A 23,947-nucleotide genomic window follows, 5' to 3' on the forward strand; every position below is an offset into this window, starting at 1 on the left:
TATATATATATATATATCTTGAGGTTTGAAAAAGCTTTCTAAATGCTAGGCTTTCTTTTATATGAATATTAGTGTGAAGCTTTTTACAAAGTTTCTAATGGGTTTACAATAGTCATTCTGCTAGAACAGAAGCTATATGAATACTAGGTTTTATCTTTGCTCCTGGGTATAACAAAATTCATATATAATAAAAGTGTGAAGAATTAAACTTTAAAACACTGAGTTTAAAAATAGACAGATGAGTCAATATGTACATTGGGAGTTTATATAAGAGAAAGTAAGAATTATGACATATTAAAAGATGAAGAAATTGTGGGTTGGACATATGGGTCAGTGGTAAAGTGCTTTTTTAACATGCATGATGAAGCTTTGGGTTTGATTCTCCAGCATGGCAAATAATAAAACAAAATAAAAATAAAAACAAACACCACAGAAATTGCAAAAAAAACCTTGAAAAACATGAGAGTTATTATATAGTAAGACAAAAGTTACTAGAATCATCTACTGTTTCACAGACCACCCCACACTGTCTCTTCACTTTGTAAATAATTATTAAGTGACTCTCATATATTAGATACTGTCTTAAGCTCTGGTTAATTTAAAACCTTTTATTGAGTGTGTGTGTGTGTGTGTGTGTGTGTATATATGAATGCATGTTGTATGTATGGGATGTTAGAAGACAATGTGTGGAACTTGGCTCTCATCTTCCACTATTTGAGTCCTGGGGATGAAGCTCAGGTTAATGGCCAACTTCTTTACCTGCTGAGCTATCTCATTGGTCCTCTGTCTTTTAAAGAAAGATTTATTTATTTTTTAGTGCGTATAAGTATTTTTCTTGCACATATATCTTTGCATCCTGTGTGTGAAATGCTTATGAGGCCAGAAGAGGGTATAGAATTCTTTGAAACTAGAGTTACTGACCCTTGTGAGTGCTGGAAACCAAACCTGGGTCCTCTGCAAGAGCAGCAAGTGCTCCTAATTACTGAACCATACTTCCAGCCCCTCCTACAATTAAAATTTTATAGGTAGAAACTATAAATATACATGGACATTAATATGATTAAATGCATTTTACCTTTCCTAGAGGGCAGTCACTATATCTAATTTAAACAAAGAAAGTCACTTATTACACTGACAGTTCTGCTTTCCCTCACTTAGCAAAACTAGCCAAAAACATTTCAAAATCACTTTAAATAGAATATATTAAGGTAGTACCCCACTAGAATCTGAACAAATGCATATTTTCATAAGCCGAAGTTCTAAAAAATTGCTAAATCTCATGAATAAATTATCTGTATTGCTAAATAACTCTGTTACAAGTTAGGCACAACTTGATCCACAGGTGGACTTAGCATTTTTACACATCAGGAGTGTAGCAAAGGAAGGAGACAGGTCCTGCTTGGTGGAACCACATCTGCACGTAACAGATCTGAAGCAGAGAAACATTTTATTTGCTTCTTTAAACAAGCCAGAGAATCATATGGCTCAGGTTAATCTTGAACTTGTTAAGTAGTGAGGATGGCCTTGAACACCTGACCCTCCTGCCTCTACCTGAGATTATAGGTGTGTGCTCCCGCACCTGGAATTTTGTTTTTTAAAGGGGAGAATGCTGGTTGCATTTGTTTATTTGGAGTCCTGTGTAATTCCAGCTATACCCACATCAGGTGACTATTGAGCAAAGTCACAAACAGGGTTTAGCAAGGCACCTGCTTCCTAACGTAACTTTTATTGTTGGGGATGAAGTGGTGTGGGGTTGTGCTTCATCCCCAACAATAAATTCTTATACTTGTGAACACTATATAATGTGGAATCTGATAAATAAAAGTATCTTTAAGTTTTTGTTTGCTTAGGACAGCTGTAATCCCATCTTTCACAAATTGTATAGTATGACAAATAGTTCCTAAACATTTATCAAGGGTTGTCATCAGTGTCTCTTATATAAATCGGCTTTCTTCTGCAGCAACTGCTAATGCATCTCAAGCATGACTGTTAGCACTTACAGTTCCTATCAGACTATATGAAACTTTGCTAATGTTTAGTCTTCTAGTGTGAGTATATCTTGAAACAAGAAATCTCCCTTTAACATTAGATTTTGTATTCTGTATTGATAATAAAGCAAATTCAAAACAAAAAAAACAATAAATTAAATTCTGTGTATTATAGGTCAGATTGGCAGCTGCTGCTCCCCCAGCAGATAAAGAACAAACCCCAAAATTTAGTTTATCTGTTGGACTCTTAACTTTTTTAAGTTGTTAGGATTGGTGTTTTTAGTTTAGTATTTTTTTTTTAAATTTTTATTTTTAAGATGTGATAAGGACAGAACCCAGGGCCTGGTACATGCGAGGCAAGTGTTCTGTCAGGGGACTAAATCACCAGTCCAGTTCCCACCCTTTGAGTGGAGAATCAAAGGAGGGAAAGGAAGTCGGGCAGTTGTTTCCTAGAAGACTGAAGTTAAAGTGTAGACACAAAGACGGCCATTATACATTGGGGACCAGGTATATATATAGTTAACTGAAGTTAGAGTGTAGACACAAAGACGACCATTATACATTGGGGACCAGGTATATATATATAGTTAACTGAAGTTAGAGTGTAGACACAAAGACGGCCATTATACATTGGGGACCAGGTATATATATAGTTAACTGAAGTTAGAGTGTAGACACAAAGACGACCATTATACATTGGGGACCAGGTATATATATAGTTAACTGAAGTTAGAGTGTAGACACAAAGACGGCCATTATACATTGGGGACCAGGTATATATATAGTTAACTGAAGTTAGAGTGTAGACACAAAGACGGCCATTATACATTGGGGACCAGGTATATATATAGTTAACTGAAGTTAAAGTGTAGACACAAAGACGGCCATTATACATTGGGGACCAGGTATATATATAGTCTCCTACCAGTAATGATTAATTTCCAAAGACAAAAGGAAAAATGTTCTCTGTGTTACTCTGAGTCACTGAGAGAGAAGTCTGGCCTTTTGGAAGGCAGCAGAATTAACACTACCATCACTGTTGTCAGGAAGTCAACTTTTTGATTTCTTCTCTGTGATAAAGCAGCTATATGGTTTACAGAAAATTATGCAATATCTATGGTCCCCAGTTGCTTTATCTGCAGTAGAGGAACTAGGAAAAGATGTCTCAAGATTCCTTCTTATCTCTATATTTAGCTCTAAAACACTACAAAGATCTAACCACACTGCACTCACAGCACTTGGGGATACACTTTGCTTTCTTTTCTAAAGCAATGCTTGTTCCATCTTTGAGGCTTCACAAAGCCTGTCGTAGCACTTGTCACATACTTCAGTTTAGCATTTGACATGGTCCAGAGGTAGAGCATGTGCTTAGCAGGTTTGATTACTGGCATCAAAAAAAGAAAAAAAAAAAAAAAAAGAATTATCTAGAGAAATGTATCTCAGTTAAAAAAAATATCACAGTTGGGTGGTGTGGTGCATACCTTTAATCCCAGCACTTGGGAGGCAGAGGCAGGTGGATTTCTGTGAGTTCGAGGCCAGCCTGGTCTACAAGAGCTAGTTCCTGGACAGGCTCCAAAGCTACAGAGAAACCCTGTCTTAAAAAACCAAATAAAAAAAAAAGCAAAAAAAAAAAATCAGTATAAGAATTGGTAGGTCTCTTCAGGAAGACTAGGTTTGAGAAAGACCATTAATGTCTTAAAAGATATATTAGCACATATGTGGTATAATTACCATATTCTAAAATAATCTTAGCACATGACAGATATTATTGAACAATAAACTTTAGGAATGTGGAATAATTAAGTATCTTGTTTTCTGGATCTGAGTATGCTAAAACATAGTAAACAAACATATTTTCAAAATACCTACCTAACTGTAAATTCATTAAAGTCAGATGCTACTTAATTATAAAGTCATATTAAAATGGGTTTTTAAGATAATAAATCCAGTAAAATTAAAAAATAAAGTTGGATCATATAAAAAAGGACTTTTTTTTCAATTTTTAAGGGATTAGTTTGTAATCATAGCAGGCCTTTAACAGTTAAGATATATTTCCCAGTCAGATTTTCCATTTGTACATGTTTGTTGCATGTAAATCACAGAAGACATAGTTGCTAGTGGTATGATCACTGTCAATAAACAATGTCATACTCACTCTTCCTCTCGTCTGACTGTCTCTGCGCATGTGTGTCTGTCTTTATGTGTGTGTCTGTCTCTGTGTGTATGTGTCTCTCTCTGTGTCTGTTTCTATGTGGTGTGTCTGTTTCTATATGGTGTGTCTGTCTCTGTGTATGTGTGTATCTGTCTGTCTCTGTGTTCTCTCTCTCTCTGTATGTGTGTGTTTATCTGTCTCCCTTTCTCTGTGTCTGTCTCTATGTGTGTCTGTCTGTTCATCTCTGTGTATGTGTCTCTCTCTGTATATGCGTGTGTGTGTATGTCTCTCTCTATGTGTGTATGTGTGTGTGTATCTGTCTAACTCAGCAGAATATGGTATACTGGGAAGAGGCAAACCATTTTGAAGAGCAAGCAGAAGGAATCAGAAAAGTCTTCAGGAACAGACATTTGAATGGGGCCTTGACTGTCAGTTGGATTCTGATAGGGAGCATCAGGACAGGATCCAGAGGAAACAGCATTTGTCAGTACAGAGATTGTTTCCAGGAAAGGAAAGATACAGTTTGCCTGAAGTCTAACTGGTAAGGGGATAGGAGTGGGCCCCTAGAGAAAGATCATTAATACCACCACAGACTCATTAATGGAGGGGTTTTGCCACCTTTTCCTTCACGCCACAAAGAAGACAGGTCCATTGCTCTTGTTTTTTCATGTGGTTATAGAGGACATTGTGATAGATGTGTGTGTTAGAAAAGGTCTGTTAACCTCATGGTGGCCTGGAGGCAAAGTGAGGAGAATGGGGCCAGGCCTCACATACATCCCCTTCAACAAGGGAAGCACCCCGATAGTCTCACTAGGTCCCACCACCTCCACAGCACCAGGCACTGGCAAACAAGCCTTCAACATGGGCCTTTGGGTTTGTTTCAGATTTAAAATACAGAAAAGATATTTTTTGTTTGTTTGTTTGTTTTGAGTAATAAAACTTAAATCTATCATTTAGGCATTCATGCTACTTTCTAGGGCTACTGTTTGCCAGGCACCAGGACAACTACCTCAGACATGCTGAATGCCACAAAATATAGTGAAACCACTTTTTTTCCTTCACATTTTTATGAAACCACGAGAAACTATTTTTAAAGTTGTTAGCTTTTTATCTTCAATAAAAGGAAAACCCCCACATCATTTGTATCATAGAACATCTTGATCAGCAAAGCTTTCACTAACTTTTAAACACACAAAAACATTATTATCAAATTTCAATGTTATAGGGAAAGCCTGACTGAGTGACTCATTAGTAGCACAAGCTAATTCTTTTCTACTTCAAACTGTTTTTAGATGTATTTACCCTAAAACTAGTTATTTAGTTTATATGTAAAAAGTAGCTCTAAATATGAAATAGTCACTGTTCAAAGTGCTTTATGACAGGGCATCACATTGATTGTGCCCAGTGATGCAAAAGACATCTAAGCAATCCATGGGACTATAAATGGTCCAGCAAATGATAGATTTTAAATGATCAGAATAACTGGCACATGTTTCTCTTGGTTATTTACAGGGAAACAAGCAGTTTTTTTTCCTAGTCCATGCTAAAGATGGGCATTTGAGAAACAGCCTTGTTTCTAGCAAGGAGGATTCTAAAGGTGTGTCCTTCGACAGCATCTAGTCTGTGACAGAACAGAGCTGCAAGTGCTACCTGAAGAACTTCGGCCATAGGCTCTTATCTGCATCTAGAGTGTCTCCCAAAGACCCAAGTGTTCAAGTGTCACTGCCCTCGGGTAGTAATGGAACCTTTCAGAGGTGGGAAGTCTCCAGGTCCTCAAGTGTGTGTCTTTGGAGGGACTGTGTGACCTCAGCTCTCCTCTTTCTCTTTTTCACTCTCTCAAGGATGACCTGTTTCACTACAGGCAACAGGGCCAAATGACCATGGATTAGAACCCAGAAGCTGTGAGATAAAACTTTTTTAGTTTGATTATTTTTTGCTTGTTTATTTTGAGATAGGGTCTCACACTGTAGCCTAGGCTTGCTTTGAATGGCAATCCTCCTGCCTCAGCTTCTTGAGTCTAGAGTTACAAGTATGTACCACCACCCTGGCTCAACCTTTAGTGAAATTTGAAATTGAAGAGAAAGTTGAAATGGACCGTGTGTACTTTTTAGGTAGACTGTTTTAGGTTTTTACTCTAGCCTTGCATCATCATATAACCAATATGCTAAGTATCTCAAACTGATGAGCAGCTTGATTCAGGCACACAAATTATGATTTTATGGCACCAAAACATATGGGTGAAACATTCAAATTCAGGTAACTGATATGCAGATGCTTACATGTTTTGGAAGACTCTACGATTGTCTAGTAAAATGTATGGACTGGCTGGCTGAAAGGTGAAGAATTCAGTGAATTATGTTTTCCATTATAAATACCGAGCTAATTGTCAACTCTGAGTTTAGTGATCACTGGCTCTGGTGATCACTGGCTTTGGGCATTATTCTCTACAGCCTTTTGGTTCCTTGAAAGTTACTGCAGAATCCCCCTTCAAAGCTACAAGGGCATGGCTATTAAAGACTTTAAACAGATTAAGTGGGCTAAACAGAGGCAAAGAACAGAAAGAAAAGAATGCAGTATATATGTGGGAGAATGAGACAGGAGGATCGTGAGATCCAGGTCAAACTGGGCTACATAGTAAGACCTTGTTGCTGTAGAACAATCTTTGTACATTGTCAATATGTATTACTTTCATTAATTAATAAAGAACTGACTGGCCTGTAGTTGGGCAGGATGAGATTGGGTGGGAAGTCAGACTAGTAGGACACTGGGAAGAAGGAAGGAGTCTGAGGATTCACCAGCCAAAGGCAGGGAAAGCAGGGCATGTACAAAATGAGGTAACAAGCCACGAGTCACGTGGCAGCAGTAAGTAAACAGAAATGGGTTCATTTAAGTTATAAGAGCTAGCTAAAAGGAAGTCCGTGCTATTGGCTGAGCATTTATAATTAATAATAAGTCAGTGTGGTTATTTGGGAGACAGCTGGCAGTACAGAAAACTCTGCCTACACTTTGTCTCCAAATAAAACATAAAATAAAAATTAGAAATAAAGCAGCACATCCTGGGGGCATGTTGGCTCAGGGGCATGCTCATTCCTGTGCACAGTGACAGCAACTCCACAATGACGTTCAGTAGAATACACAGGATGTCTCCTCTGGTAATTTAAAAAGGCATTCATTTTATGTGGATGAAAGCTTCACATTGACTAGTATGACCACAACCACTAAGAAAATATATTCAGAAATGTTTCCTCATCAGGATTTGAAGCCCACTGCAGATTCCCTTCCTGTGTACAGACAATATGGATGCTCCCTCTATTGTTCAGCAAACACACTTCTCTGAAAACCTGAGACGGAGTTTTGTTAGTCACCTTTAATTTCTTTAATGGTTGAACTCCTTAGGTCTCTGATACCTTGACATTTAATTCCCATTGGTTCTTGCTTTTGCAAGGACAAACTGAACACACTTTTCACGTTGGCCCCCTCTAGGTAGAGTAAGTGAAATAGGTTCGTTTACTTGTTTGCTTTTGAGACAGGATCTCACTATGTTGCCAAGTTGGCATAGAATTTGCTATATAGACCACGCTGACCTCGAACTCATAGATCTTCCTGCCCCTGCTTCCCGAGTGCAAGTTAACTGTTAGATAAACTCAAATGATGACTTTATTATCAAGTGTATGGTAGTTTTCTTTGATTTTTCTGGATGGAAAAAATATACTATTCATATTACATAAGTCCAATTTTGGGGAAGGAGGGTATTAGGAATGGACTTTGGGACCTTGTGCATGCTAAGCTCTGCATTAAGCCACACTCCCTGCATATAGTTGAAATACTATTTTGTTGAAGTAGCTGTGGGCTGTGTTCCTGCCGCCCCAGCTCATGGTCGCCTGGCTAGCTTATGCCCCAAAATAACGACACACAAACTGTATTCTTTTAAACACTGCTTCGCCCATTAGCTCTAGCCCTTACTGGCTAATTCTCATATCCCGATCAACCCATCTCTAATAATCTGTGTAGCATCAGTCTTACCAGGAAAGATTCAGCATGTCTGACCTGGCGGCTTGCTTCATCGCTTCTGGGTCTGAGAGGAGCTGCCCTGCATCTGAACTCACTTCCTCTTCCTCCCAGCATTCTATTCTGTTTACTCCACCCACCTAAAGGCTGGCCAATCAAATGGGCCAAGGCAGTTTCTTTATTAGCCAATGACCTTCCTCCATCACTATTTTTACTTGCAAGTGCTAAACATTTGGAGATACATTTCATGTGAGGTGTGCTTGTTTGTAATCCACAGGAAATATATTTTACATCAGTGTTGTAGTTCCTATAAGTGCTAAGAACTATATTTCATATGAATGTGAGAAATGATAATTGTTTTAAATAGGCAAACCCCAAAATAAGCATTAGAAGCAGTACTGGCATGCTTTCCGAGACTATCTTGATGATAATGACCTCAAAGTCAATGATTTCTTCATAAAGATGAAATAAATTTGCTGCAACTTGATTGCATCAACTAAAATAAAGTTCTTGGCTTAAAAACTTGATCTTATGTTTTATGAGGTCTGAAATAAAAAGGAAACTGATGGAATTAAACCAGCAAATTATTTTGCAATCAACGACTGCAGTTATACACTGCTACAAAGCAGATGTGGTCAAATGTTGAGGAAAGTTGGACCAAATTCCCTTCCTGTCCAGTGCTGTTGATAGCTCTATTCATAATGTACTCTTGCTTCTAAAGGAACCGGCCCATAACGACAACTACAGCTTTTACTGCTTTCAAGAGGGCAGAGTACCAACCAGTTGTTCACTGACAAGCATCTTGACGGTAACCACTGTGAGGAACAAACAACTTCAAGATGGGGCACAAATTAATCCTTACAGATATATCAGAGTCCACACAGATGAACACTAAGTTCAAAGATTATCTTCTTACCAGATCAGTTTTGCGAGAGATGAGAGCAAAAGAAAGTAAAGATCGGAGCTGGGGTGTAGCTCAGTGGTAAAGTGCATACTTAGTATGTACAAGGCCCTGGTTCTGATCTCCTGCATGAGAGAAAGAAAGGAGGAGAAAGGAAGGAAGGAGGAAAGCAGGAAGGGAGGGAAAAATTGGATAGCAAATGAAATAAAACTTCAGACTTAATTTGATAACTTTAGTATATATTAGTTCTTGAACCCATAAGGATTTTTTTTTTTTAAAGAATTGACTAATAAGACTTGACAAACATAACACTGTGAAGTTACAACTAAAATTAGTTTTGTGGACCAGTTAATCAATCAGAACCAAATGGGAATGAAGAAGTTGTTTTTAGCAGGCATAGATCATCTATGATTATTGAGAGTGAGTGCTATAGCTCATGAACACATGGTCTTCTCTATTATTTCTCTGAAGCCAACAAAATCTTTTTTTTTTTTAATGCTGGGGATGGAACCCCAGGATCTCACATGTACTATAAAATACTCCTTCACATGGCTACACCCTATAAGTCTGAATCTAAATACAGCTTAAAAAGTGTGAAGTTTTATCCTTTTGTATTTATGTAGCATTGAAATTTTGTGGAAATTAAAGATATTTGTGACTTTTTTCTACAAATCTGTGTGTTCTCTGAAGTAAAAGACAACGCTATGCTCATCTTTGCATGGTAAAGAGCAACGAGAAAATACATGAGCCCAAATTCTGATATGCTACTTAATTCTGATACTCTCAGAGACAATATTTTTTAAAAAGTAGGTATTAATGACCAATTCATATTAGTACAATTTAGCTTTTAAACTGTTTTTTTAAAAGATTTCAATGCAACATAAAAATCATGTTTATCCTTACATGTGTGTTAAAATATTACAGTTTTCCATAGATTTTTTTCCCCAAGTTTAAAATCTTCTCTCCAGTCCAGCCAAACAGAGGAGGATTCCTATACTGATGAATATCTTACATATCACCTTAGAACCTTCATCTGGCGATGGATCGAGATAGAGACAGAGACTCAATTTGGAGCAACGGTCTGAGCTCTTAAGGTCAAAATGAGGAACAGAAGGAGGGAGAACATGAGCAAGGAAGTCAGGACCACGAAAGGGAATTTGGACTGCTCTTCAGTATCGAGAGGGAGGGGGAATGGAGTGGGGGGAGGAGAAGAGGAGTGGGGATAGGGGGAGGGGAGTGGGGGGAGGGGGCAATATTTGGGAGGAGGGGGAGGGAAATGGGAAACGGGGAGCAGGTGGAAATTTTAATTAAAAAAGAATAAAAATAAAAATTAAAAAAACTGAAATAGTTGGCCTACACGAAGAAGCTCTCATCAGGATGATTTTGAAACCTGTTGTTTTATAGAAGAATCGCACCTATTTCCATTAGCTGTCCTAGTGCCTACTGACCTGGACCTAGTATTGGCCATGAGAGTGACAAGGTGCATGCATGGTCCTCAGTGTCCACTTACCATTGTGAGACATCCCCACGGCGAGGCACTTCTGAAACCGACAGTACTGACATTTATTTCTACTTTTTTTGTGGATCCGACAGTTAAGATCACACCTATCATAAATAAGCTTCAATCGGATGGTTCTTCGGAAAAAACCCTACAAAGGGATATGGAAAATAAACAATTTTTTAAGTCTGTGTGACACATGGAAGCAGCAACCTGAGGATAAAGACATACTCACTGACCTGGATATCAGAAAAAGTGGATTTGGATTGGGAAAATAGTTCAATCAGGAAAGTGCTTGCCTTGCAAGACTGAGGCCATAGTTCAATCCTTAGGTCCCTTTGTAAAGATGCTGGGCCTCATGTGGTGTATGCTTGTCATTCCAGGACTGGAAGGTAGAGACCAGAGGAATCCTGGGACCCATTGACCAGCCAATTTAGTCTAATTGGTGAGCTCCAAGACAGTGGGAGACTCTGTCTCAAATATGATTGACAGTATTCATAAGGATGATACCTGAGGCTGTCCTCCATCTTTTATATGCATGCATATACATACGCACCTGTACCCTATAAATATGCACATCTGTGTACATACATGAACTTATGCATATACTCATAAGTATGTGGGTTCGTGACACAGTTCTTCCATGGGGGCCTTGTATAAGTGGCTTTCTGTGGCTTACTGTAAACCAAAGGAACAGGAGGATCCTCTAGGGTCCTTTTGCACCTCTTAGACACTGAGCACATCCCAGTGATGTCAGGCAGTGTACCTTGGCTCTACATTTGGTTTTCAGCATGTTCTAAGAAGTGCTCTGGATTTAATGTAATGCAAATAAAACACCATGTAATCAGTTCAGTCTCTCAGCAAATGATTCCAGCAGTGTGCCCCGGCCTTCATAATTGTGCTAAGCAGCTTGGCAAAGTTATAGTCATTTCTTTCTAAAGTATGATCAGGGCCAATAAAAATCCACATGTGGATAACTTTTTGGAATTCTCCATGTTGCAATTTCCTGCAGAATTTGCTTTATTTATTTATGCATTTGAAAGAATCCCCCACCATTGTAGCTTACAAGCAGAAAGAGATAGCAGAAAAATAATATGAGAAGCAATTGGGAAATTCTCAGAAAATCTGCTACTTCAAGATGCAAATACGTCCTTCTGGGGCTAAGAGAGTAGTCTTCTGAATTTACTACATATTTTGGATAGAACTGCAGAAAATTTAATTGTAGTTGCCTTCTAGCTCTATTGTGTGTGTGTGTGTGTGTGTATGTCCATAGTTTTCTCTCATATCTTATTGTGTTGATCTTCATGAAACTCATTTCTCTCAAATTCATCTGGTCCTGTTAAGTATGGAAAATTCAGAATGGGTCAGCAAGATGACTTAGCAGGTAAAAGCACCATGTAAATCTAACAATTCAAGTCTGGCCCTGGAACCCATGTTGGAAGAAGCAAATGGGCCCCTCAAGGTTGTCCTCTGACTCTATATGAGCACTGTGCCACATATGTGCATACTCATACTTAAATATCATAGAAGACTACAATATAAATACAAATAAAATTTAATTATAAACAAAATAAGCCCCCACTGAATTAATACTGGCTCTGCTTTGGCATGGATTTTAACCTTCTCCAGATCCACCTCCCTAGAGCTTCTGTACATGTTACCAGCAAGCTACCTCCCTGACTTCAGCATTATGTCTTGGACAGTAAACAATAGGCATGTTCTATGGCCCACTTGACATCCTTACTGGAAAGGTCACTAGTCCTTCAACTCACTGTCCACAAATGAAGTCCTGGCCCTCCCTACAAACTCCTTTACTGTGGCCTTTTCCAATTCAGCTGGGGCAGCTCCATGCCCTGTTTCTCAAGCCAAAATTCATGAAGTCATATTGGCTTTTTTTTTTCTTGAAGTTACTTGATCCCCTTTTTTCCCCTCAAGTGGCTAGCCTTTTCTCTAAATACAGGCTTAATATTCCATTATCTGAAATACTTGGAAGCAAAAGTATTTTGGATTTCAGATTAAAAATAATTCTCTAGATAGTTGCATATACAAAGTTATCTTGGTCTTGGGGGAGCATACGGACCCACGTCTGTAAATGTTAAACCTGTGTTCCTTCTTACCTTTTTTCTGTGCTAGGATTCCAACCACTCTACCTACCACTGATCCACACTCCCCTTTCTGAGAAAGGGTCTTACTGTATAGCCCAGGCTGTCTTCAAACTTATGATATTTTTGCATTAGTCTCCCAAGTGCTGTGATTGCAAGGCAGGTGCTACTGTGATCAGCTCATATACATTTTATATACGGAATCTGAAGGTGGTGATAGGGATCAATCCAAGGCATTATACAAGCTAGGCAAGCTATCTTTGAGCTACCGAGCCTTTGGATTTTTAAAGACAATAGTCTCACTATGTAGCCAGGCTGACCTTTAACTTGGGTTTCTCCAGTTTTGTCCTTCTAAGTGCTGGTATTTTAGCTGTGAACCTCCATGAGGAGCTGAAAAATACCTTTATATAGTAATTTTAGTGAACCCATGTTTTGACTATGACCTGTTTAATGAGGTCAGTCATGAAATTTTCCATATGACATTATGTTGGCACTCAAAAATTTTGGGGCCTTGTGGATTTTGTATTCTAGGATTGGGAAAATTTAATCTGTATGCATATGTCCACTTTCTTCATCACAAATTTTTGGCAACATCTTAACTTCTTAGTCAGCCTCATCTCTAACTTGATGCTGTTGTCCTGTCCTTCTATGTGCCCCACTTCTGGAACTCAGTCTCCTTACTTTTTATTCTGTCTTGTTTCTAGTAGTACTTGTGACTTTCTAGCATATGGCAGAAATCACCTACCTAAGAGATTAAATACTCAGCATGCATGTCTAAACGTTTATTCTCTGCTCTTCCTTACTCCCCACTTAAAATTGTGAGTTCTACAGAATAGAATTGTCTCCTAACCACTGGACACAGCCAGAGCCCACATATACTTTATTAAAATCTCACTTGTGATTTTATTTCCTTCTGATTATTTTCTGAGCTTGGTACAGTTTATTAATCTACTCACATGGCGACAGCTGTTTGGATTACTCATGTTTGCTATTATAAATGCACTTCTATAAGCATTAGTATAAAGTGTTATTTATTTATTGAGGTAAAGTCTTGCTATGTAGCCCAAGCTGGCCTCAAATTTACAGCAGTTCTCCTACCTCAGCCATCTGAATGCTAGAATTACAGGCATGTGTCATCATGCTCAGTTTATTGTACACAATTTATAGGTTTTCTTTAGTCAGAATTTCTATACTATATGATACACAATTGATATATGTTATAATATAATGCAAGATTATTTTCCAAATTGGCCATGTTTTTATAGCCCTCTAAACTGTTATGAAAATTTGAGTGCCTCATTACTGCTGGGTGTAGTCAGACCTCCTTATGTTTGTTGCCCTCCTCAGCCTCCCTGCACCTGTGACCATAGGTCCATGACACCATGCCCAATTGTCAGATTTCATTGAGAATCTATTATATGTAAAATGTAAGTATGATCTCAACATATTTCCCTGGCTTTTCATTTCCAAGTTTGTAACAGGTTATCTTGTCTAAAACTGAAAATTAGGCGTTCTTTATATGTTCTAGACACTTATTTAATGTCTGCACATGTGTTGGTAGGTATCTTCTCTCTGGCTTTATGCTGAAATGCATTTTTTCAGTGATTTGTAAAAGCTTATAAACATTTCATTTAACTTCCATTCTTGAGAGATGACAGGCACACCCCTTAACACTTTGAATCCTGTTGCGTTTGTGTATCCATTGTTGCTGTGGGAAGTATCCTGTCAACTATTTTGGTGATCTTTCTGCCTTACTGGTTGCTTTTATACATTCTTTTTCTCTGTAGGCTTACTACCGTGTGTGTAGGTATAGGTTTTCATTTTCTTATTTCTTTGGTTGTGTTTTCTGATTCTGGGTTTCCCTTGTTCATCAGTTTTGGGATTCTAATTAGACAAATGTTATTCCTTGTGCTAATTTTATGTTTCTGAACTTCTCTTTTGTGCTTTCCATATTCTTGTCCCTATTTGTTTACTAACATTGATTTCATATGTAAAAATCAGAACACCAATCAAATAAGGTCACATAAAAACCCAATTATACTGATAGAAGTAAAAACAAACATTTCTCACCAAGGTTATTAGTGAGAACTTTTCTGAATTTACTCTGATATTGTTTAGTGCAAACATACCTTTTTACTCTTAATAACACTACCAACCAGCTCTGAGAACTAAATGAGCCTTCAAAGTCTGGCCAGCTCCAGAATGAACACTCTTTCCATATTCTTTGTGATTTGGATACTATCTTTCCCTCTGTGTCCAGTATGATGTTTGAGCTTTCCATTGGTTTTTTCATTGTGATATTTGTATGTTTAAGCCTGGGCATTCTTACGGGGTCTGGTTCCTATCCCCCTTTAAAGCAAGTCTTACAGATCTGCTCTTTATCCTGTATCAGGCCTTCCCAATACCTGCATTTGGGAGATGAGTAAACGGTGTCAATACTAGTTTTTCTTTTTCTTCCTTCATTTCTCCTTTCTTTCCTTTCTTTCTCTGATATATGTCATTCAAAATGATTGCTTTTGTATGTGATTTCTGATGTTTTATTTTGAAGTTATCTTTTGACCATAAACTGGAAATTCTATAAAGTCTAAATTGGGAATTCTTTCCTTCAAAGAGAATTTGAAGATGCTTTTTCTGGAAGTTAAGGCATCACTGGCTTATGACATCCTAATATTATTGAGAATCCTGGCTCTATCTGAAAGCCCCAAGCTCAGCTCCTCTTACTTGCTGGGTCTGACTGAGCATGGCAAATCAGCACCTTCCCAGCTCTGTGAGCATCTCCCCAGGAAAGTCCTACTGAAGACTCTATTGTCAGCTTGTTTGTCTTTGATATGGTTTTGGAATTTATGCTACTCCTGTGTGCTAATACTGTGATATTAACAGTATCCTAAAGAGTATGTCCCATTACAAACCTGATGCAATAGAAGCCTCTTTCTGCTCAAAGGGTCCCAAGACTGTGGTTGTGCTAACGTCGATGATTAACAGCAAGTTAATGTGCATCAGATCCATACTGATGAGGAATTTTGATTGCTCAATTTTGATAATAAAAAATTTAGCTTGATTTATATGATATATATCAAAAGTGAATCATTTTGGGGTTATTTGGAGTCCTTCAATGCTAAAAGAATAATCATCCTGGATATCATTTATGCATTCTATACCAGTATAAAAATTCTTTTGAGACAAGGTCTCATGTAGCCCTGGTTGTCCTGAAACTCACTGTGTAGACCAGAATGGCCTTGAACTCATATAAATGTGCCTGCCTCTGCCTCCTGATGCTGGGACTAATGGTATACTAATGGTATATGGACTAATGGTTGGCTGCTATGCCCAACCCCATATATAAGTTATTAATCTGAATATATATAGAATACATACCCAAGAACTTACTTTTACTGTTATTCCCCTCTAAATTAATGGTAAGCAATTGTATTCATACCAGATAACTCTTTGAAAAAACATGAGGAAGATATAAGAATCTCACTGAATATTTTCCTGTGGATTTATTTATTGACTTGAAGAATGAAGCTGGCTTTTCCAAAATTTCTTCATAATGCAATAAGGAAACGCTCCAACAGTATGCTCTTCAGCATTTTAGGGTCTATAAAACAATGTGCACTTTTTTCCTATCGGCATTCTTTTTCTTATCCTTTCACGGCTGTCTCTTTGGAATACCATGCAGTGAATGTGATGAAGTTTTTGGTTACTGATTCAGAAGCTGCTCTTGTGTATACATTGATTCCAGTGTCTTCCTATTTGCCTGTGAGAAAACGACTCTGGCTCTTGTTTAGGTCTTGTTTTAAAATATTTATCAGCTCCGCTCTAATTGCTTTATTTAACTATTATTATTGTGTGTGTGGGGAAGGGTATCAGATAAGTACTCTGTGGATCTGATTCTCCTTTTACCTTTAAGTAGATTCTGGGTACTTAACTCAGGTGATCAGGTTTGTTCAGAAAGTACCTTTACCTGAGGAGTCATGTTAATGATCTAATTATTTTATTCATTTTTTGTTTTTATTTTATGTGTATGAGTGTTTTGCATGCACATTGTCCTTATACCCCATCTATGCAGTCCCCACAAAGACCAGAAGAGGGCGTAGGATTCCTAGGACTGGTGTTCTAGACTGCAGTGAAGGTGTTAGGAACTGAACCTGAGTCCTCAGGAAGAACAGCAAGTGCTCTTAACTCCAGCTCCACAATTCTTCCATTTTTCACAAAACTTCATGTACAACAAGCTTAGCATGGTAGTGCTTTTACCACAAGATTGAAAGTTCTGTGCTGGGATTGCATGCAGCCTTCTCATGAGATACTCAGCCTGTAGAAGCTGAGTTACTGAGCTACCCTTGGCAGGCAGGAATGTATTCAAGCCATTTACACAAGACAGGGCCCCACACAAAAGTAGGGTTCATTGCACTGTAGTGCAGATTGTATTTACTCAGAGCTTTAGTAAGTCTTGGTTCTAAATGATCTTTCAGAAGAGATTACAAAGTATGATTGCTCTGGTTTGAGTATGTCTCCCAAGGTTCCAGTGTTAAGTTTTAATCTTTCCGTGAATGGAAAAGGGTGGAACTTAATCTGACTGAAGCTGGAGGTGGGGCCTTTGGTCAGTGATTAAGATTAGATAAAGCCCTTAGGGTGGAGTCTGTGATTGAATACTGGTTACCTTATAAGAGGAAGAGAGACTAAAAGATACACATACATACAGACAGACATACAGACAGATACACACACACACACACACACACACACACACACACACTCCACTTCCTGTCTCTTACCATGTAAAGTCCTACACTACTTTAGAATTCTGCATCAAGAAAACAATCACCAGTTGTGGACTCTCAACCTGGAGCCAGAACCGTGAGCCAAAAGAACTCTTCTTTTTAAGAATAAAGCCTCGGATATTCTATTTTACTAATGAAGGGGGCCCTAAAACAAGGATTAGTCAAAAAAACAAAACCACAAACATGGATTTGCAAACAGCAAATGGTAGTTTTTCAAGCCTTAAGCCATGTGTAAGCTCTCAGATGGAGGAGGCTTTACTTTGTGTAAGTCTGCAGTAGTAACATAACACACCAAGAGCCTGTCACTATTCATTTTATCAGCTTCAATCGTGTGCTCCTGGCTTGAATTTTGACAGTGATCACAGATATGAGCCATACACTGGTATCCTAATCTTCTCACAAGATTCCACAGTAGTTACCTTATGCAATATTCGTTTTGATCCATAAATGAGTCCATAAACTTTATGGTCAACTGAATTTTAATTATGGGAGTACCCCGTACCTTATGGAAATGACAAATATTAAATTGCCAAGGTTCATTTTAAGATATGCCCAGGTGAGACAAAAACATTTGCTGATTTTTTTTCCTTCTCCTTAGTTCTCACAGGCACTGGTGACAGGCTGAGCGGACATCTTTGTTATTAACGGCCATTGACCTAATGTATTGGGAATGAGGCGCAGTTTGGAGCTTAAGTTGTGTTTCTTCAGGCCCCATGCCCTATAATAAGTGGGCATCAAACTTTTGAGTCTTAGGACTCCTTTTTTATTAAATTATTGTGATGACTTTAAAGAGCTTTTATTTATGTAGACTTCATTTACATATATTTCTTAGACAAAATAACTGAGAACAACTTATTTTTTATACAGGATCTGTGTTTCCTAAACTGGTTTCAAATTTCTGTCTCAAGTGATCTTCCTTCCTCATCCTCTTCAGCAACTGGGGCTATGTGTACACGTTATAGTAATGTGGTGGTCTGAGTAAGAATGACCCCCATAGGTTCATATGTTAGATGGTTAGTCACCAGGAAGTGAAAATATTGCGTAGGATTAGAAAGATTAGGAGTAACTCTGTTAGAGGAAATGTGTTATTGGGGGTGGGCTTTGAGGTTTCAAAAGCCCATACCAGTTCCAGTCTTGCTCTCTCTGCCTACGAATCGGGTTGTAGCTCTCAACTACTGCTCCAGCATCTGCCTGCATGCTGCCATGTTCCTTGCCATGATAAGGGACCATACCTCTGAAACTGTTAAGCCAGCCCTCATTTAAATGCTTTCTTTTCTAAGAGTTGCTATGGTCATGGTGGTTCTTCCCAATCATAGAACAGTGACTGGTACAATTACCAGCATCCAACAGAGAAATCACATGCAAGGGCATATGAGCAAACATTCCACTAGCTACCAGTGTTGTCATCACCCCAAATCATGTAGTTTCTATAACTCTTCAGTTATACTTGTAAAGAATGAGAATGGGAAGGTAAATAAACAGTGTTAACACCATGGAATAATTCCAAACCTATGGCTGTCATGAAAGAGTCTCATGGACCTCTGAGGCTCTGTGTTAACTCTGAGCGCTGTGACATGAAGAAGCCAATCACATTGTTTCATTAGCATTTTTACTTTTCTGCTATTAATTTAAGCATGCACACCAATCAATGGGTCCCATTATGTCATCATTATATATATGCATCATTACGCTTTCCTCCTATTAATCTTTTCTCATCTTTAGAATGTACAGGTCTTTGGCTAGGGGTGGTGTCACAGGTAAGGCGGGCAGAGGCAGGAAGATTGTGAATTTGAAGCCTGTCTCAAAAATATAAAACAATATGTGTACATATCTATTTTCCCTTCCTAGGGAAGCACAGCTCTCTTTTGTTTTTGTCTAGGAATTCCATCGCCTATGTTTTGGGAGGCTTGTAAATTATTACAGTTAAGTATAATATTCCTAGTTCTCTTGTACTGTTTTTGCTTGGTGGGTTTTGTCTACGGCAGGACCGGACTTACCTGCATTTTGTCAGTTTTATTGTTTCCTCTGCATCTCTGCCTTCCACCCTGTTTTCCTTGTCTGCTTGTTTTGTTTGGCATTGCAGGGGATGGAACTCAGCCTTGTTCATGCTAAGCAGGTGCCCTGTCACTAAGCTACACTTCCAGCCCCCTTTTTAGCCTTTCCTGATCACAATGTGAAGACTGCTGGATTTTCTACCTCTTTCTTTTTTGCTTGCTTTGCCTTCTGAGTTTTAGTGTCTTGGGGCATAACTTTTATCACTATCACCAAATACTGAAAATGTTGCTGACTTTCAATTCTCAGCTATCTTCACCAATGTTAACTCCCATGAATGTGTGACTAGAGCTAGGGTGAAATTGCTTGCTTGCAGGTTCCAATTTTCTAGGCACATATAGGAAATAAATTACTACAAAGTCTGAGCAATCAGACAGTTCACACTCATTAATGTACATGACCAGCATTACCCAAACTGAATGGTTTCTTCAGATAAATATGGCTCAGAATTCAGCAACTCAAAAAAAAACTATGTAAACTTTACTCATTAAATACAATAACATGTGCTTACTACTTACAGGGATCTCAGATTATTGGGTGTGTAGAATGATTTAATTTCATAGCTATTTCAATCACAGAGTGATTTCTTTTCATTGTTTTTGTTTTTCGAAACAAAGTGTCTTGCTGTCTGTCCTGCCTGCACCTCCTGTGGGTGGGGCTCACAGGCATGTAGCAACAGACCAAGGCATGTGCCAACAGGCCAAGGCATGTAGCAACAGACCAAGGCATGTGACATCAGGCCAAGCATGTGCCATCAGGACAAGGCATGTGCCATCAGGACAGGCATGTGCCATCAGGTCAAGCATGTGCCATCAGGACAAGCTCATGAATGGGCTTTATAGTGTTTTAGATGACAGCATCTCTTACCAGGAGTGCTTCAAGAATTCATTTTGAAATTCAAGCCTTAGAGATGTAAGACCTTGGCTATCAACCTAGCCAAATCATTTTCTACATGAGGTGACTGGTAAAGCGTTTATGTGACTGGTAGGCTATGACCGAGAAAGTGGCAGAGGTGACTGGCTTGAATCTTTTTAACATATTTGATTGCTTTGGGCTGGAAAAAACCTTAGAGAAAGCTGAATTTCATTGTTTTACAGATGAGAAAATGATTGTATAATGTGGTTAAGTAATGTCATACCAAACATACACACACACACATACACACACCCCACACACTTATACAATATCTGCCATCACCACACCCCACACACTTATACAATATCTGCTGTAAGAATTTGATAAAAACTAGTTTCCCTTCTTGGCCTATCATCCATCTAGAACCCAGAAGTGCTAACTCATGTCTACCTGGTGTGCTTCATCTTTATTCCCCAGAAAAAGCTCAAGGAAGCAATACTTATTCATTTAACTATGTTTTATTTTCTTTGAGACAGGGCTGGCTTGAAACTCGCTATGTAGACCAGGCTGGTCTTGAACTCACAAAAATGCTGATGCCTCTGTTTCTGAGTACTAGTATTAATGGCGTGCACTACCGCACTCCCCAGTATTTATAAGGTAAGTACTGATGAACAATGTATTATATGGGCAAATGATAGATTAAATATTATTTTATTCCTGAGTATGTTAAAGTTGTTTTAAACTGTATAAAAACACAATTGCATTGAAGTATTTTTCTTATAACTGGGACAGCATATTATTAACTCTCTAAAGTACTCTTTCACAAAGGAAGTGCATCATTGTCTCTTTTCACCTATTACACAGGCTTAGGCTGATGCTGGACCAAGGAAACACAGTACTAGCATAGGGCTTGGTAGGGACAAGCCTCACTAATCCACAATTTTGTTTCTCCTTTTGTAGTCTTCAGATGAAATACAGGGTCTTGCACCTGGTCTACCACTGAAGCCCTCACCCTGGTGACCCCATGCCTTTCACTCACAGTTTCTACAGTCATAATGTAGAAATATGTTCAACATTACAGAATTAGTCTATGGATCAAGTGATACACATATATAATCTGTCAAATCTTACTTGTATAAGAGATTACATAGCATGATGAAAAACACACTAGGGAAATCAGGAAATTTAGATCCTGGTGCTGGCCCATCACTCACTGTCTTGCTGTGACACCTTGGACAAGTCCTTTTAAAAAATTCTTAAAGATACACATAGATGGGGGTCTCAAAGAGTCATTTTGGAGAAGGGGAAGGGGGGCAGAGTAACCCTGCTTTTATCAGCTTTTCTTAGATTTTCAAATATTATATTACATAAAGAATGAGTTCTGCCAAAAATTATAATTTTATCTTAATTCCCCAGAGTGAGTTTACAACAGGAAAAGGGATAGGCAAAATTTCAGAAAATTCTTGGATGATTTTTAAAATCTGTCTTTACCTTGCATCCTTCGCAAGCGTGAACCCCATAGTGGAAGCCTGATGCCTTATCCCCACAGACTCGGCACTCAATGGCCATGAGGGAGTTGGAAGGCTCTTCATGAGGCCTGTTGTAGAGCTGGGTCTTCTCAGAATAATAAGGTGGGGATGCAGGTTCTACTTTGATCGCACCTGTGCATCGGAAAATTTGAGAAGATGGTTATCTCATGACAAACAATCCTAAAAGGGCACCGTGGCTTCCCATGGTGGCCTTCATATGCTCGTGCCCTAACTTTACTATCTCGGAGAAGTGCTGGGGAGCATGAAGGCACCTGGTGCTCAGATAGGAAAAAGTAGACTTTATCATCGCAGGCAAGTCCCAACACCCCACACTCACCTGCACAAATAAAGTGGGAAGGGAATTAAGAGTGAGGGAATGAAGTCTGCCCCCTTGCTCCCCACAGACACTGCACATAGTTTGAAGCAGTGCAGTTTCTTTGGCAGGAGGATGGGCTGCACCTGGCACTCACTGTTATGGGCTTTATTGAAATGCTGCTCTTTAGAAGTAGTTTTAAACCTTCCTTGAAAAAGAAACACAGAAGGAGGAACATGGCTGAGAAAAATGTCACAGTGAGCCTGGCCCAAGGTGCCAGGTTATCAACAGGGTTGAGTCAAGAGGTGGTTTGTGAAGTGATCTCTGATAGAGAGCGGGAGAAACCTGTGTGAAGCAAGTGCTGCCTTTGCCGGTGGCTCAGGCCTATCGAATTTCCATATTAGGCTTTAACCCAGAACCACACAGATAAATATAACCACGTATACTATCTATCTAAAGAAAACAACTAGAAATTACAGGAAGTTCTTACTTATGATCAAGTAATGATTGCCAGTGACACAGGGGTGACTCTGGAAAACCAGCACATCAGCCCACAAGATAAAAATCAAGGAAACAGCATCACAAAAATGATACTTTATCTTGAAAAGTTCAGTTCTGGCTTTTTTTTAAAATCTGATGTTTGATGGTAATTTCCTTAATGACATGATGATATGTCAATCAGCTACAGTGTTAAAATGTAAGTTTGTGCTCCAAACTAGGGTTTGGGGTAAATTTCACAAACTACAGATTAGAAAAAAAAGATATCAACTGTAATAGTAACTTAGGGATGACCAGTCACAAAAGTTGATCTACAGTTGTGACAATAACTCATAAGAAGCTGGGAGCATGCAGTTTACACGATGGACTCTCAGCCTAAGACACAACTGACAATGTAATCAGGCTAGAAATGCCCTTAAGAAGGTATCAAGAAAGGAAAGAAAGGAGGGAGGAAGGAGAAGGAAAGGGAAAAGAGGTTGGAACAGACATTCACGTGCTGGCTTCTTTTTGGCCTTTCTCTCAGATACCAGAACTTCAAGGGCAATGCATAAATGAGAGATGATGCTTTCTCTTCGGAGTTCTAATCTCCGGAGCATCTATCCCAGGGTATTCAGAGATTTGTCTAATTCCACTCTTAGGAGTTTGGAAAGTGAACATACTTTGGTATTCTTGGAGCTTCAGGTCATATTTGTAATCAGCAACCATTGGGTCAGCTCTTGTGAAGGGAATATCTTCATAGTGCGGAGCAGAAATGCTGGAGAAATCAACCGTGGTGAAGGGCTTGATGTCAAAGGAATGGGAGTGCTCATCCATCACAGAGAGGTCCACAGAGCTGATCCCGAAGTTGGTGGGCCAAAATGGCATCTCTGTGTCAACCATGGTAATTTCTGAAATGGAAAAAGAACAAGGTGTGAGTCAAGTTCTGGAGGAGAAAGCAGTCCTCTAGGGACATACAGAGAGGGAGCTGAGTTTATACCCAGTGAGGGAGGAGTGCATTGCTGCCTTCCTATCACCCTCCAGGTGGCTTTACAGGGAGAAGGAAGTCAGCTTTCACCTGAGTATACTAGCAGACACCATATAGTGTGTAGCTACATGGAACAAATCAATCTAAATGTGAGCTCTGCTCACACTGTCTGCTCCAGCACGTCAGCTGGATCTGATAATGGTTATTTTTCTTACTTCATATTGCTTCCATTTTTATTAAGATATAACTGATAAGATATTTAAATGATCACCATAGTGTTCTTTTGATACACGTATACACTGTGAA

The 23,947-nt window shown here is 38.8% G+C and overlaps 1 protein-coding gene across 5 annotated transcripts in view; it reads right to left on the reverse strand.

Moving 5' to 3' along the window:
• Nucleotides 1-23,947, reverse strand: part of Pparg (peroxisome proliferator activated receptor gamma) — a 132,193-nt gene that overhangs the window by 32,932 nt on the left and 75,314 nt on the right. For 4 of the 5 annotated variants that reach the window (XM_057767500.1, XM_057767509.1, XM_057767491.1 and 1 more), the window contains 3 exons: nucleotides 23,337-23,564; nucleotides 21,829-21,998; nucleotides 10,560-10,698 (listed from right to left, as the gene is read on the reverse strand). In XM_057767500.1, the coding sequence (XP_057623483.1) occupies nucleotides 10,560-10,698; nucleotides 21,829-21,998; nucleotides 23,337-23,556 (529 nt within the window). In that variant the 5' untranslated portion in view covers nucleotides 23,557-23,564. Of the gene's footprint in view, nucleotides 1-10,559; nucleotides 10,699-21,828; nucleotides 21,999-23,336; nucleotides 23,565-23,947 lie in introns of those variants that run through there. The other variant, XM_057767518.1, reaches the window with a different exon arrangement.

This window comes from Chionomys nivalis, chromosome 1 (assembly GCF_950005125.1).
Source record: "Chionomys nivalis chromosome 1, mChiNiv1.1, whole genome shotgun sequence".
Classification (NCBI taxonomy): Eukaryota; Metazoa; Chordata; class Mammalia; order Rodentia; family Cricetidae; genus Chionomys; species Chionomys nivalis.